Source organism: Haliaeetus albicilla, chromosome 7 (assembly GCF_947461875.1).
Source record: "Haliaeetus albicilla chromosome 7, bHalAlb1.1, whole genome shotgun sequence".
Taxonomy (NCBI): Eukaryota; Metazoa; Chordata; class Aves; order Accipitriformes; family Accipitridae; genus Haliaeetus; species Haliaeetus albicilla.
The window spans coordinates 40,123,742-40,139,747 of NC_091489.1; the positions used below are offsets into that span (position 1 = coordinate 40,123,742).

At 45.1% G+C, this 16,006-nt stretch overlaps 1 protein-coding gene across 1 annotated transcript; it reads right to left on the minus strand.

Moving 5' to 3' along the window:
• Positions 1 to 20: 20 nt before the first annotated feature.
• Positions 21 to 14,545, minus strand: LOC138685786 (uncharacterized). The gene is made up of 7 exons (XM_069786128.1): positions 14,237 to 14,545; positions 11,037 to 12,194; positions 7,643 to 10,736; positions 6,840 to 7,079; positions 5,775 to 5,931; positions 4,504 to 4,633; positions 21 to 3,445 (listed from the first exon to the last, which is right to left on the minus strand). The coding sequence occupies exons 1-7, from the start codon at positions 14,292 to 14,294 to the stop codon at positions 3,294 to 3,296; spliced, it is 4,989 nt and encodes a 1,662-aa protein (XP_069642229.1). The 5' UTR covers positions 14,295 to 14,545; the 3' UTR covers positions 21 to 3,293.
• Positions 14,546 to 16,006: the final 1,461 nt, after the last annotated feature.

The window sequence follows — 16,006 nt, forward strand, 5'->3', positions numbered from 1 at the left end:
CGCCGTGAAGACTCTTGCGCTTACGATGAGGAAGTTTTTATTTCGTTCCCAAAGAGCCAGGGGGGCTCCACTGTTAGAATTCAGGAGCAGACTTTCCAGCAGTAGAATTACTTACTGGTAGAAGAGCCTAACAGAACTACCTGGAAGGGCTTCTTTGTGTCTGCGGCAGCCATGAATTACCTAGCACAATCTGGGAGTCGCTATAGTGTCAGCAATGACCTCAGGTCTTGTGAGTCTTCAACGTTTGTTAAAAGAAAGTCTTCTTGCTACCTTTCCCCAGTGTAAGCCTAAAGATCCCAGTAACTCACTCTCTTACTGGAGTTCTCTGTCAGCAGTTACATCTGCTGTAGCTATTAAGGCACTACTGGCGGTACAGCTACCCTTTAGGACCGGTTAGTATCCTTTAGAATCTAGTAATGGAATCACCGTTTGTGACTACCATTGGTATTACTCAGAAAACAGCCTGCTGGTGCACGCGGCTGGGGCCGCACCGGGTGCACTCCTGGCATGGGCCTCCCTTCTGAGACAGGCTGCGTGGGGCAACCCCGCACACACCATCCTCCCACAGGGACCGAGCATCTGCGCAGAGTGCTTTTAGTGCTCAGACCGTATGCAACCCTTTGGAAATAGCAAGATCCTCCCTCTTGCAGTGTACTCGATACAGTTGCCACCAGCACAAGGCGCTGGGCAAACACAAGCAAGAGTAGGAAAAGTGAATTGGCATCAGTAAGGAGATCAAGCCCAGTCTCACAGGACCCTAGCAAAGAAAGGTTCCACTGGTTAAAATGAGCTTTCATTACACACACGCAGAACAGGAAGGTGCTTGGTCTGCATTAACAGGAATTTCCACATTTACAATGTGTGCAGGTACTTGAAGTCCACACCGCCTTTGTAAGAGGCACTGCAATAACACACAGGTCCAATAAGATGTAGGACACATTTTCCAGATCGGCAACAAGTGCAGACGCTGCTCAAGCCCCTGAAAACAGCAGAGAAGGCCCTACCAAAGAGCTACCCGCAAGCGTTGGTTTATCTCGTTCCGAAAGAGCAGCTTCATCCCTGCCACCTCCTGGCGGCTCAGTGCCTTGTCACAGGACTGGAAGGTCAGGCGGTAGCAGAGGCTTTTCCGTCCGGTCTCGGACTGCTGGAAACTATCGATTAACTGGATGGAGACGACCATTTCACCTGACACCTGCCTGTGTGAAAAGCAACTTCATCAAATTGTTCCCCATCAGGAACCCAAAAGCTGGCATCATGCACATAGGAAGGTGGAAAAAGAGAAAACACTTGAAAAGCCATATGTCAGTCACCCATAGCCTGTACATTGACACCCCTGGACAGTCTCTGTGTTGAAAGAGTGAACATCACTCAAGACAAACCTGGCTCTTGCCACCACAGCCAACCATGTGCCAGCAGTTGTGCTGCTCTCTCCTTGGCTGATGAGATGTCCCACCCCATCCACTGCAGAGCTGGAAGGAAAACCAGACTAAGGAAAATTCTGCTAGGACAGTCAAAAGTTTTAGTGTGACAGCAAAACATCTGCAAAGTGGTAGAAAGCCATATCACAGCAGTCGGCATAGCTCTTTATCTGGTTTATTCACCCCCCAAAAAAGAGGGCAAAATGTTGCTGCTGACCAACCTCTGGGGTGCTTGCTGACCACCCCTACCCCAATGACTGTGAACCCCCTCACCCTGAGATGCTTGTGTGTTCCCCCCCACTGCAAGATGAATGCTGAACAGCGCTTCCCTGAGATGCTTGATTACTGTCCCCAAAAAGGCTGTTGCCAGTCCCCTTGAAGACAGTTCCCAACCTGTCCCCAAAAATAGTTGCCAACTCCCATTGCCAAGGCAATTGCTGACACCTTGCTGTAAGGCAGCTGCTGACCTCCCCTCTCCCCCCAGTCATGGCCTCCATCGTGTCAGCTGTGGCGTCCAGGATGCAGCACCCCACTCTACCTGTGGCTGTACCTGGGCAATGTGCCAGACTTCTTCAGAACCACAAAGCTCTTGTATTTGTCTTTCTAAGAAGCTGCTATACTTCAAACGTAACTGCATTTCAGGTGCATTTTAGTGCAAAATGCAGTACGGCTTTTTACGTTGTTATTCCTTTTGCTGTATTTTGTACAGAACCTGCCATGTGAGTCTCAGAGACCCATTTACAAACTTATTTCAGGAAAGAGAACAGTCCTTTGGTTAAAGAGCAGGGTCAAGGCACAGGAGAGCTGAACTCCTTCCTGGCTATATCAGGGTATTAATGCATGCATGCTTTTAGTTGCTTTATGCCTTGACTCCCCAGCTGTAAAAAGGGTTTAATGACACTCGTCTGGGTCTTGTGCATACATGTCTTTCAAGACTTAGCACAGGGACTATCTCTGTAGTCAATGTCAAATACAATGTGGTGCTGGTTTCCTCAGTACTACTGCAATACAAATAATAATTAGTATTTCTGAAGGGTAATTGTCATTGAGTCTTGACCTGGAATTTTTAGCTGCATATCTGATCTGAAGAAATTCTTGGAGGAAGACTGATCCAGGTGGAAGTGCAAGCTACTTCTCCATTCCATTTGACACAAGGTGCTCTGGCAGTGGCCCCCTTCCTGCCTGCATTCTGGCAACAACTGTAAAGAAACTGGACCTAGAAGTTGAATGTGGCAGGTTCTTTTTGTGTGCTCTCAAATTCAGCCTTACAGACAATGCTTTTGCATTCTTAACTTTCTCCCACTATGTGGGTTTTACCAACAGGCAGTTAGTGGAAACTTGCTTCCACTGAAAGTGAGGAAACAGTAACATGAGTAAAGCAAAAGGATAAAGGGACTCGGCTCCTTAGACAGCTGAGTGGCTGGATCTCTGGAGCTCTTGGGTCCTGTCCACATTCCCAATCAACAAACTTGGGTTTCATCATTTTTCCTAACAATCTATTCTCCTTGATGGCATGGCTCTAGTCTACAGCGCTTTATTTTACGTGGGTCTTCTGCATGCTGATTTACTGTCTGCTTTCCCATTTCTGTGATCAGACTGTGTGCTGGTGCTTGCACATACTGCATTTTAAGCTCTGCTCTCCCTTATAGCTGGACCACTACTACAATTCTTCCTCTACTCTGCAGTTTGTGGACTTGCTTATGCAGAAGGAAAGAAAGGAAGGAGAGACATGCTTAAAGCAGAGATTGGATATCTTGCTTTCTGGGTCAGCAGCAGCTCTACAAAAGCAATACCGTGTGCAAAGCAAAATCAGTTGGTTTTCTGATCATTTTAGCAGTGCTGTGGGATGTGCAGGACCAGTCAGCTGCTCATGGTTCACAGGCCATGGATTTCTCCAAGTTGTGGATAGCGGATGTTTTTGGTTTTCTGTCTATGATGCAGCCAAAGGCTTACAAAAGCACTGCCCAAGACAGCAAAGCCAGTAAGGGATCCCAGCAGAATGGGTACCAGCATGGCAGAATCAGGACCTGGAAAGAAAGAAAGAAGTAATCAAGCAGTGAGCAGCATTAAGAGAGGGAGGGAGAAGAAAGAAGGTTAAACTCCCATTCATCTTTATAGCATGCCAAGCAGGTACAGCTAAGTTTCTTTCCATAGAGTAGTCTGAACGGGTAGTGCCTTTTCAAACACACTACCTTCTTTGCCATAAGATCCCAGCAGTAAATATTCTCTGCATAAAGAAGTAAAGACACAAGAAGTTAGGTGACTCTCAGGGATGGTGCTAGTGGATTTAAGAAGTCTCTCATGCTCATGATGTACCAGGTTCAGCATCACTCCTTTCCAATAGCTGGACAACATCTAATTAACATTAACCAGCTGCTGTATTTCACCTATGAACAGAAAGAAAAAAGAAAGCGCTCCTGATTCATGACCGACCTCATTCTGCAGCTAATTTTCCTAAGTTAGATTTTTGTCCAATTATATGTGTATGGTGTTTCCTTGCTGTACCAAATAACTACCTCTAAATATGGGGACTCTTCCCTAAGCTCAGTATAAAATATGACTGCATTGCTCTTTCATTCTAAAAGCTGCAAAGTTAACAGAAAAAAATATTTAAAAGAAGGTCCCTATACATGGACTCCTCCCATCTCATCTCACCTAAACCCCAGCCACTTGAAGGAAAGCGTTCATTAATATCTCTCACTATTATTTTAATGACATTCCTCATCCTCAGTCAACATGTTTCACCAAAATACTACAACATGCACGAAAATTCTTTTCAGCTGGAGGACATTCTGCCTTATTTTAATCCCCTCTCCTCCTTCTAAAGCTTCAGTTCCTGCAGAGGATGCATTTGGCTTTGTCCCCTGTCTGAAAGTCTATCAGATCTGATGCTGATTAACCATCATGTTTGGGATTTAAGAAGGCCAAAACAAAGGTGAAGAGTTGTTGGGATATAATCTAGTCATACCAGATGGCTGTCAAGAAAGTTGTTAAAAGTGTACTGTTTTTCTTACAGTGGGAAAAGTTGAACAGAAACTTCTGCAAGAGAGAGACAGAGAGAGAGAAGAACAAACAGGAGACCCACCTTCCACAGGTTTATACAGAAACCTGTTCTTCATTCTCAAAACTGGACCAAATGAGATCAGGTTGTGCAAGGTTTCATAGCTGTTCCTGTCACTTGGCTGGAGAAGTGGCTCCATACTTTCAAAGCAGTCCTGGGAAAGATGTATGAAAATAATTTAAAAGCATACAGAACAGAATCTCCTGCACTAGTGACTGTGCACAGTCCACAGCAACCACAGCACTGATCGGAGCAGGTCTCCTTAGATTCAGTCTTTGTCCAGCTCTGCTGTCATTCCAAAAAGTGAGTTGCCTAATCCTTGAACCAGTCCGTATGTAAATCTCTGTTGCCTAATTCCTGTTTCCTAGGGATTAGCAACTATTGTTACCATTTAATATCATTAAGTCGTCTTCCAGACTTTTAACAAAGGGATTGACCAGATATGGGGTGAGCCTGATGTGGTGCCTTTGTTACAGGGAGCGGCCAAGTTCTTTCCCAGAGAGTCCAGCTCTCTTTTTAGGCCCAATGGTTGTGTCTGCAGTGTCTAACAGGAAGTGCTGTTAGAGCAAGCAGGGCCATATGCAAGATGCAGACATTCATCCTTCACATGCCCATGCAACTGATTTTCTAATTCCTGCTAAAGCTTCTTAAAAGCAGACTCAACCTGACTGGCTGAATTTTCGGAGCTTTTCTAGCTCCACCATGCAGCTCAACCACTCAAACTTTCATGAATCTCATGGATCTTCTACATCCCTCTCAAACACTTATTTGCACTACTTCTGTAGTACTGTGCCTTTTAAATGCACAGCATGGCCTATGGCTAAGTATGACACACTGCCAAGTGTTTCACAGAAGCCTTATCCCTGAGCCCTCCAAGCTTGTGGAAGCCTGAAAACTTCCATATCCCAGACCCAGGACAATCCAATACAGACACAGATTTGAGCCTTTTCACATAATTCTACAATGCAGAACTATATCGCTCTGCTGAGCCTTTTCCTTGCAATTCTCCTATAAGGTTGCTTCTTGCTTATTTGTTGATATGATGCTTATGCTGATTACATGTAAAGTGAAAATAAAGCACTGTGAGCTCATCTTAATTGAGAGTAGAAATTCAGCTGGGGCTTTAGGAGACACAGAGTATGCAGGACATTAAGAAAGAACTGTATGAACTGGAAGAAGGTGGAGCTCTTATAATGTACCACCAAGATTCTTTACTCAATTGACTGTACTTGCTAGAAGCACCAGATCTTTCAAAAAATGCCTTAGACCAGTGAGAACAGACCTGTCTCATGTACCTGTTCACATCCTGTTTTGCCATGCAGACAGACATTAAGCTGACAGTGCAAATAGGCCACTGAGTGATTCAGCATCTGGAACGGCTGGATGGTGAAGCTAGCAGCTCTGGACTTACTTCTGTGTAGTAACTGGATGTGTCTGCATTCAAATGGCAACCTGGCAAGGACAAACAGCAAACAGTTTCAAATTCCAGCTCTCCCTGACTAAAGGCAGGGAAGAGGGGGATCTGCTGACACAGGTCTGCACAAGTTCTAAGCCAGGTACCTGCATCTACAGAGTCAGAGTTAAACAAAAATCCACAAAATGTCAGCATCTCAGGCTGTACCTGTCTCTGCTGTGGAGGCCACAGTCCTAGAGCAGCAGAATTGTTTCCTGGAGGTTGATTTTGCTACAACCATTAAAACAGCTGCTGTAGTGCGATAATCATTCCCTGACCTAGACAAATTCAGAAGCACTGCAGAGGTGATCTCCCGCTATAGCCAATAAGGGCAAATCAAAAAGCTCTTTTACTGATGACGATAATGCGTAGTGCTGCTAACGCACATTTCATGCCCCAGTGGTTTTACAAACATCAACTAATGAAACCTCCAATTTCCCTGGGCTCAACCCAGACAGGTTAGTCAAGAAGAGCCATGAAATGCTGATGGTGGGGAAAAGGAGGCCTGTGGAGATGCCTGGCTCCCATCGTTGGGCTGCTCTGCTCCTAGGCTGTGCTGTCCCGTAGCAGGAAGTGCAGGAGGATGCTGTAAGCTTGACATCTGTGATAGTACAACAAGGAGAAGTGGGATAGCTTGCTTACATAAATCAAAGGGTGAAGGGAGATATTTTTTTTTCCCCCTGAGAATTCTTTGTCTTATCAAGCCCTTGGTATTACTTACAAGACAGCTAAGGGAGCAGAGCAATCTCAGACTCGTTCCCACTGCTTTGAGCTTATTCTGAACTTCAGAGAGATCAGACTGCAGCCACAGGCTACAAGAGAGGGTCCTCTAAGGATCAGCCCATTCCCAGCCCAGGCCCGAAGAGCAGCGTGAAGCTATGCCCACCCCTGCAGCTCCGTGTCTGACCTGCGGAACAGGCAGCACATGGCACCTGGTCCCCCTGGGCTGGCAGCAGGCGTCACGCAGCATGACCGGATCTGGAGCACGGGCTGGCTGCTGTTAGTCTGCACAGCAATTAAAGCCAGGAAAGTCTCTTCGGAAGGAGCTGACCCTTCAACCTCAGGGCCTGCTTCTGCAACGGGACGCAAGCTCATCTGCACGGTGTAGTTACCAGAGCCGCAGACATCATCACTCACAACTGCAAGGCTTTTAGGGAAAGAAGGAAAAAAAGCTGAGGCCCAGCTAGGCTCCACAGCCTGTTAGGAATACAAGAGCATTAGGGTGAGTTTCCTCAGTGAAACCAAACAGGAGGTTGGAACCAATGAACAACATGTAGACTCTAGCATGGCAGAACCTGCCGCGATCAGAACCACCTCCTCCCTTTCTGCACAGTCAAATCATTTGAACCGAGGGGAACTTGGAAGTGTTTCCACCTTCTTTGCTAGTGCATTTGATCACTTGAGCAATATCACATGTTCCCACTTGTAAAACTGCATGTAGATTGTTCTTGGTAGGAGAGGCAGACAGTCGAAGGCTATTGCAAAAAAGAAAACTAGGTCTGAAGGACAGTATTAACATCAGAAATGTGAAAAGACCCTCCTTTTTTTAATGTGATGTCATTGCTGAACAAAGTGTTTTTAAGTGTTTTAAGAACCACAATACAGCATACCCATGTTACTGAGCCCACGGAGCAGTTTGGATATTAACCCCCCTCCCTCCTTAAATCACGCAGCAGAAATATGCAACAGCAACTAGAGTGAGATAATTACCCATTCAGAATGGTGGCATCTGATTGCAAAACCATCCTCTGATGTGATTCACTCAGCAGTGCACTGGGCTCTGAATCCAGCAGTGTTAGAACAGTTACTAAGCCTTCATCTGCTTCTTCTGTTACTTCATTTGTTCTAACCATTTCCTCTGCCTCTGTGTTCAAGAACAGCCTCTCAGATTGTCCAGTGTTTGCAACACCCAGCAAGGAATTCCCCTGTGGCGTAAGCGCTACCAGACTCCGAGAAGAATGTGAGGGGCGTTCTGGGGTTGGAAGGAACTGGATTAGATCTCTTGCTAGAAGCATCTCAGTGTCATTGACAGCTACTTTGTTGAAGACAGCTGAATGATTAGTAATCTTATTTACAAACCTATTAGCAGTGACAGAAAATGCTTTTGTTGTAGATGGCCCGGTGGCATACATAACAGTGTCAGGGCTGGAATGACCAGTCTCATGTTCAATGTTATCTTCCAGTGATACCTTCTCCAAAGGGCGTCTTGCTGATGCTTGATGTAATGAAGCCATGTGTGGCTGATTGGGCATCTGGCTAGTGGTGGCTACATCTCCTTTCACTAACATGTCCTCACTCTTCCCCATTGATGTAGAGACCACAGCTGATTTGTTCACTCTGGCAATTGTAGGCAGCACCATGTTTGGATCAGATCGGATAGTTGGTGTTGGCAGGTAAAACGCTTTTTTGTTTGTAAGTGGAGTAGAGATATAATCATTCTTAGCTGCAGAGAGAGAAGTCATTGCTAGTGGAGACTGTGATTTGGTCTGTGTCAATTTAGGCTGTCTTTCAAGAACAATAATAGATCCTGCAGACACATATGGTTGTACCGGAGTTAAAATCACCTTATTCCGGAGAACTGCTGGGGGTGGTTGCTGTGTTCTTGTGTTAAACATGGCTGACAGAGACATGCTTGTTCCCAGGAATTTACCAGTTTCTATTTTTCTTGTACTTGTGCTGATTTCACTTGGCTTTGTATTTTCTCCCATGTTGGCCTGTGAGAACAGTTTAGTAGGGCCTCGATGGATGTGGTCATGTTTCATGGCTGATAGCAGGGGAACATGTTTAGACACAGGCAAAGGTGGGCTTGCAGGAGAGTTGGTATACATCCTTGGATAGGTAATTGTAGCCAGAAGTTTCCCAGAAACTGTTGTTTTTATTTGGACCTTTGTTGAAAATGGAGTATGCACTGGTGCTATTGTTGGTGTCTCTGTTATTTTAAAGGTCTTGGGCACAATGGGAGTAAATTCCAAATATTTAGTAAGATCAGATTTTAGAGTAGTGGTGTGGGTTTGTGCTGCTTTAGCACTCACAGTAAGTCCCCCTGAACAGGCCACGCTGCCCACTTCTGAATCTTTGTGATCATTTCCAGCTGGAAGCACTGATAAAGCTGATGACATGCTGGGTACAATCTGAACTCGTGATGGCAGCCTTTGAAGCGACTCAGTACTTAGGAGACTTTGCGATGTAGACTGCAAAGGCATGACGTTTGTGAACATCTTTAATGGGTATTTTATGGTTCTAGCTGACCGCAAGGTCAAACACTCTGTGCATTGCGCATGGACAGAGGAAGGTGCGGTCGCTAAACCTTGGTGATGGCCAGTAGTCTGCAGCATTAGTTTCTTACTGTGCTGAACCTGATCTACAGTCCCTGTGGTAGTAAACGGAGGTTGGGAAGGCATTTGAAAATCAGGGATTCCCTTTGTTGACAGTAAAGGAATTATGGAAGAATAATGTGGCTCTTCAGCGGTGAAAAATACTTCAGGGGAAGTATGGGGCCTATGCTGTGCAGATACCACTAATGGCGGCGCAGTGGAGGTGAAGGGCTCTGCTAACATACCGTTAAGTAAAAGCAAATCAGTCCCCTTGGCCTCTTGGGAACTGGGAGCAGGTATCTGCACCTCTTCAGGCAGCCCATGCAGATGGATGGCCTGCACTGTAGGGCTAAGCCTCATCCATGGGTCCAGCAAATGATTTGATGCCGAGGTAACAGCTTGAAACAAACTAGTGATGACTGTATAATTAGGATTAGTTAGCACTGGCTGAGAAGCTACTTTTGTTTTCTCTGCTTGTTGGTTAGACGCAGTGGAGATAGTAGTTTCAGGCCTCAAAGACTTACCAGTGGGATAAGAGGAACTAGTTTTCACTGGGAGAGCATGGCTGCTTTCAGGCATACCCAAATTCAGATTTTGCTTGTTTGTGAACATGAAGGCAGTTCTGTGGTCATCTTCACCCTCAGAAGAGGGTGCCATCTCTAAATCTGGTCTGTCAGTGGGCAAAAGGATAAACACAGGCTTAACCAGAATTAAGCTAGAAGGACTCAGATGTAAGTTTGCAAGGTCCAGCACTGAAGAATTTGCTGCTGCCAGGATTTGCTGAATGGAAACCAGACCCTCAAAGCTGATATTTTGGAATTTTGTAGGTAGAGGGGAATCTTGCATGGGCTGCAGGCATAGCATGCCATTAGTACTTTTCAGCAGAAAGGACAAATACGGGGATGATGGTAGCATTGTAAGTTGATCACCTCTAAAAGCACTGAGGTTTTTGGTAGCTGTATCATGTGACATACCAAACTGCTGCACTAGTGCTTGTGCCAGGTATGCTGGGATCTCATCAGAAACACTGGGCACCACCAGTTCGGGATGTGCTGTTGTTGAGCTGGACTGGCTTCCCTGTGCATGGAGTGAGGGCAGTTTTGAAGCAAAAGCTGCCAGGCTGTCAGCTTGCTGTATCTGGGAGGCTGAAGGGGCAAAGGTGTGAAGAGTAACTTTCTGGTCGCCATTGTCATGCAGTCCAGAGGGGGTGGGGACTGGGCTGGCTTGTAGAGTCAGTGGGGGAGAACCAGTTTTACCTATCTGTTGCAGAAGACTTTTCTTTCTCTTGGAGTCTTCCACTGTGCTCATCTGCAGCATCATAGGGAAGGCTTCCTGAGTTACAGGATGGGCAGAAATGCTTTGAACCTGAGGCCCAGAACCAGTAGACGTGGATGAAGTTGGTATGTGAAGTCCTTTCTCAGCAGAGGTGGGGATGCCCATTAGCTGCAATCCAACATAAGCAGGAAAAGATGCACCTGGTGACTGAAGCCCTGCATGAACAGAATCAAAAGTGCTTACAGGTTGAAGGGCTGCATTCTCAAAGGTAGACCTACCTGGTAAGAGTGCACGTGTTACTCCTTTTAGCTCTGTAGTAGTTTGGGAAAGTTTTAATGTGGAAATCCACAACTGGCTTAATGAGGATGAATTAGCAGAAGTCTGTGGGCTCTCAGGGGATCTGGATTTTTCAGGTTTACTTGTCATTGTCCGATGATCAGTATCTCTTTGCAAAACTAGAACTGCAATTTCTTGAGAGCTCCTGTTGGTTTGTGGGGAAACATGTTGTTTAGTACAGTTGAGAGTCTGGGACAAAGAGAGGGGCTGTTGTCTATCATTTGTGCTAATGGGCCCTTGAAATGGAGATGGAAGTAAGTCATCATGAGCTAGAGCTTCCAGATGCATCAATAATGAAGAAGAATGTATGTTGCCTTGTGGGAGTGCCTGAAGAGCAGGCAACTGAGTTGTGTGTCCAGAACCATTTATTACAGCTATTGTTGAGTTTCTGGCTTTACTCCCTGTTGTTTCCTGCTTCAGAGATAAAATAGGGGAAAACTGAATAGCATTTGTCTGTGTCATTCTGGAATAGACTGCATCAAGGCCCCCTGAAGCTGGCTTTTGTAGGAATGCAGAGGTTGTAAATTTAGCATCCATATTCTGAGTCTTCTTCAGGTATGCAGGTGTCATACCAGCTTTGCTGTCAGGCTGGACTTGCGGATTTGTGTCTTTTGGCCTTTTGCTAGTGGGAGGCATTCCTGTTGGTAACCAATCCAGCCTTGCACTTTCAAGAGCAATCTTAACTCTGGTGGGAAATGGAGATGCTGCTATTTCTTTTCTTGGAGGATGAAAATTTACCATTGAAGTCAGAAGAGACATTTTAGGACTTGGCACCTCCATCTGCATGATAACAGGAATGGAAGAGACAGCTGTAAACTCAGGAGAGTCTTGATATGTCCTTCCACTGAGAAAGGGCTGGGGCAGCCCAGCACTAGAGCTGGTAGGGCTGAAACCAGCCTCAGTAATATTTTCCGGTTTTCCTTGCAGTGACCTGTCTGGCTGTTTGAGACGCGTGGTAGCGTGTGATCCTTGTGTGGAGACAGGGATGCTTATGCTACTCAAGAGCTTGCTAGCAAATATGTGTCCATCCTGGAATTTTAAAGCTGCTGCTTCTGTGTACAGTTGCTCAGGCACCTCCAAGTTTCTAACCAATTCCTTAGGCAGCACAGCTGTTCTTTTTACAGCTGTCTCTGTGTGGACAGGAATGAAGTCAGCTGTCGTTTCATTGGTAGGATCAACTGCTGGACTCTGAAAATTAAAGGTCACCTCATCTGAGTTATCTTCTGTAATGGAAAACACTTCGCTGGGCACTGGGCTGCTCTCAGCTCTTGGCTGGGCTTCTCCAGGAAAGCTCAGGCCTAATACTTCACTGACGTGATGTTTGCTCCTGGAGGCACCTAGTGAACAGAAAACAAGCCCTTTGCCTATTCAGTTGTACATGAACTTTTAACAGCTTGCAGCAGCACTTTGCAACAGGCTGAGCAGGAAGCAGAAAGTTAAGCGGCCACTGGCTCCATTGAGAACCATACAGGAGGGAGGATGCGCAGCTTTGGCACTGCCACTTATAGCCAGCTGCTATAAATCTGATCCTCTGCTGTTTATATTCAGTGTCATATGAAGGATGACACTTCATACTCCTGCCATACTGATGCAAAGCATTAAACAGCCAGAGAGGAACCCTTTATCTTAATTGTACAAGGATATAAATGACAGCAGAAGATGCGGGAGAATGAAACCCTCAGGTTGCCTGAGGACAGGCTGGTAGCTCTTTAATAGCAAAGCAAGATTAATATATACATGAATGAGCTCACTCACCTGTCTCTCCTTAACCACTCTTCCTCCCCCAATATCCCAGTCCTATGATGAGTTTCCTGATTCATACTGGGTGACCAGGCAGGACAAGCTGGCTTGTTTTGTGGAAGTGACACAGAACAGACAGAACATAGTAACTTCTCTGCTTTTAACTTCTCAAATCAAAAGCAGACACTTTGTCATTTAAAGAGGCAGACCTACAGTTTAAAAGGCTATTGTTTTATCCACACAATTTACTTGTTTCTGTCTTCACATTCCCAAGTATACTTTCCAAACCATGGACTAAAATATTAATGTACTTTCCTCTCCAAAAACTTCAAGCATTTTCCCTTAGGCAACTGCCAGCAAATACATGTATCTAAAAGCTAAAAAGTGATAACGCATTTAAGTGTCATGCATTTAAATTGTGGTTTTTGACAAAAGCAAAGCAGAGGTTTAGCTGTTTCGCTCCAGATGAAATCCCTGGGCTGGCATCCAAGTGTAGTGCCTTAAGAGGAGATTCTGTGGTCATTTGGAAAACCAGTACTACTTTCCGTCAACAGTGAGCAGGGTAACCTGATATAAGGGAACTGCAAAAGCTGATATATTGCTAAAAAAGAAATGGAAGTTAATGGATGATGGAGACTGGTATGTTAAATCTATAAAATACTTTGAATTGTGGTTTTGTATAAACAAATGAAACTCCTGTGGTTCAGCCCCAACTCAGCAAAGAAACACAAGCAATCTGTCTGTAAAGACAAGCACTTACTGAATCAAGGTCTTGTATAAAGAAACTGGTGTAAATATCCACAAATATACCTTGCAGGGGGACAGGGTAATTTAAAAAAAAACATAACGAGCAAACAGAATCCACAAAAACAATAGAATTACTAATTAGGTGGAAAATTCTTTGGCACCACCCCCCCAAGTTTATCTTTACTGAAGAGAATGGTCTGCCTGAAGACACAGGGCTGCTTTCATCAGCCAAGTTAATTTTATGTAGACTTGCAGGGTATGCTTACAGGCACACAGTAAGAAGTGGAAAGCAAAGACGGACTGGTTCCCTGCAGTGAGTGACAGCAGCCCTATGAACTCATTTGAGGCATGACAGCATTACAAACTCATCACTGATTTCATGCTCTCAGAAATATTTGGCAGGAAAGCTGTTCCCAAAGAAAATGCAGAACAATGTGTTACTACATGGTGAATAGGGGAGCCCATGCTTAATGTGATAAAAGTGTAACTGGAAAAGTGTATTCTGAACAAGGCTTCAGCAGACACGAATTTGATCCTCAGTTCTGCTGTGGACCTACTCTGTGAAAAGTGACTCTGTTTTTCCTTTGCTTTCCCCCACCTGCAGGGGACAATATATTCTTTGGGGAATGGACTGTCTCTTAGCTTGGGTAAGTAGCACAGCTATGCCCTGATTTGGGGCCACTAGTACTCCCACAACAGAAACCATTTAAACCAAATCTTGAGATTTACAGCACAGCTGCACAAACAGAGAGAAGTTGCTCCTTCATCTCATTGTTGTCACACACCTGAGACTGATAGCACAATATTTAGCATAGTTTTCCTGCTCACTGGTAATAGAGGAAAAGGCGGCAGAAAGACAGCAATTAAGATTAGAACGAAACATATCACTCACCAGATAAATCTGATAGTCCAGCTGTAATCAGAATAAAGATGGGGAATTTCTCCTGCATCTTGTCCAGTAACAATATGTTCGGATAGGAAGCAGCTCGCCAAGGAGTCACTGCTGCCTCTTAGCAATAGGCATTTGCTGTGTTTGTTCTGGAAGGGCAGAGGATTGGGTTACTTTATATGAGCTTAGGCCAGACAGCAACCAATAGTCTGTTCCAAAAAAAAAAAAAAAAACCCAACCCAAAACCACCAACCCTGCACCAATTAGAATCAATTGATTTTTAACAAAAGAAGACAGTGCATGGCAAAGATGGAAAATGTGATTGTAAACATGAGAGGTTGCCTGTGCAAGGCAGCTCTTTATCTCTGAAGAAAGAGTTAAAAAGCTACCTGGAGTACTGTGTGCAGTTCTGGGCCCCACAATTTAAGAAGAATGTGAAGGTCCTTGAGTGCATCCAGAGGAGAGCAACAAAGCTGGTGAAAGGGCTGGGAGGAATATCCTGTGAGGAGCGGCTGAGGACTTTGGGCTTGTCCAGTTTGGAGAAAAGGAGGGTGAGGGGCGACCTCATTGCTCTACAGCTTCCTGAGGAGGGGATGTGGAGAGGGAGGTGCTGAGCTCTTCTCCCTTGGGATCCAGTGAGAGGACACGTGGAAATGATTCAAAGCTGCATCAGGGGAGGTTCAGACTGGACATTAGGAAGCGTTTCTTTGCTGAGAACGTGGTCAAACACTGGAACAGGCTTCATAGAGAGGTGATGGATGCCCAAGCCTGTCAGTGTTTGAGAGGCGTTTGGACAATGCCTTTAATAACATGCTCTAACTTTTGTTTTGTCCTGAAGTGGTCAGGCAGTTTGACTAGATAGTTGTAAGTCCTTTCCAACTGAACAACTCTATAATTCTAATTCTACCCAAGAAGGGTCAGAAGGTTTTGCCAGTTTGTGCTGAGACAAATATATACAGGATCAGTCTGGATCCCAGATGGAGACACTTCACTAAAGCAATCCATTTATGTAGGTGTTTGGCTCTGTGAGCCCAAGATGGACATTCTCTCCCCATAACCCTCCAGGTAGAGTTAGGCCACAGAGGAAGGTTGCTGGTGGTGCTGCTTCTATCATTCCATCAAGCCTGCTGGATCCTTTCTTCCCTAGGCCTACAAGCCTTGGCAAAGTGTGCTCTTAATTCAAGAGACACGGTGAAAAGCCAACCCACACTGAAGAGAAGATTACAGTACAGCGACTAACCCCATTTGGCTCAGAGCAGCCTGAACTAACATTTTGGTGAGACAGGAATGAAAACCATAGTGAAAGAACAAGCACAACAAATGCTTAACAAGCGCACCATTTAAACTTTCATAACAACCAAAGAGACCAGAGGCTTCTTAGGCAAAGTCAGTTACACCCCTTTTACCTTTAACTGTAAGGCCCTAGCATCCTTGCAAATACTCACCTGAAGATAGTAAGCAGTATACATCAGGGATCTTTCTAGTGCTAGGCACCTGCACACACACAAATAGCGAGCTAAACCCTCGGAGACAGGAAATTTAGAACAATGCCGGTTAAGGAGACAAGAAAGAACATTATTACATAGCCATGGCTGTTGTGAGTGCAGTGGAAGTCATATGTAAAAAAACGAGCAAGAGTCAGATAAGTAGCATAATGACAGTTCAGAATAGCACTGCAAAAGATACTGAGGATGAGGCGATTGCTTTTGAGGGAAATAACAATAAACCATTATCCATCCTTCAGCAAACTGATAAAGTGTAGTCTAGTAGATA

Coding starts and splice junctions, on each gene's coding strand:
- LOC138685786 (XM_069786128.1), bottom strand. CDS start 14,294: ATGCAGGAGAAATTCCCCATCTTTATTCTGATTACAGCTGGACTATCA. Junction 4,634..5,774: donor GCAAAACAGGATGTGAACAG/GTACATGAGACA, acceptor CATCTTTCCCAG/GACTGCTTTGAAAGTATGGA. Junction 3,446..4,503: donor TCTGTATAAACCTGTGGAAG/GTGGGTCTCCTG, acceptor CTTTCTTTCCAG/GTCCTGATTCTGCCATGCTG.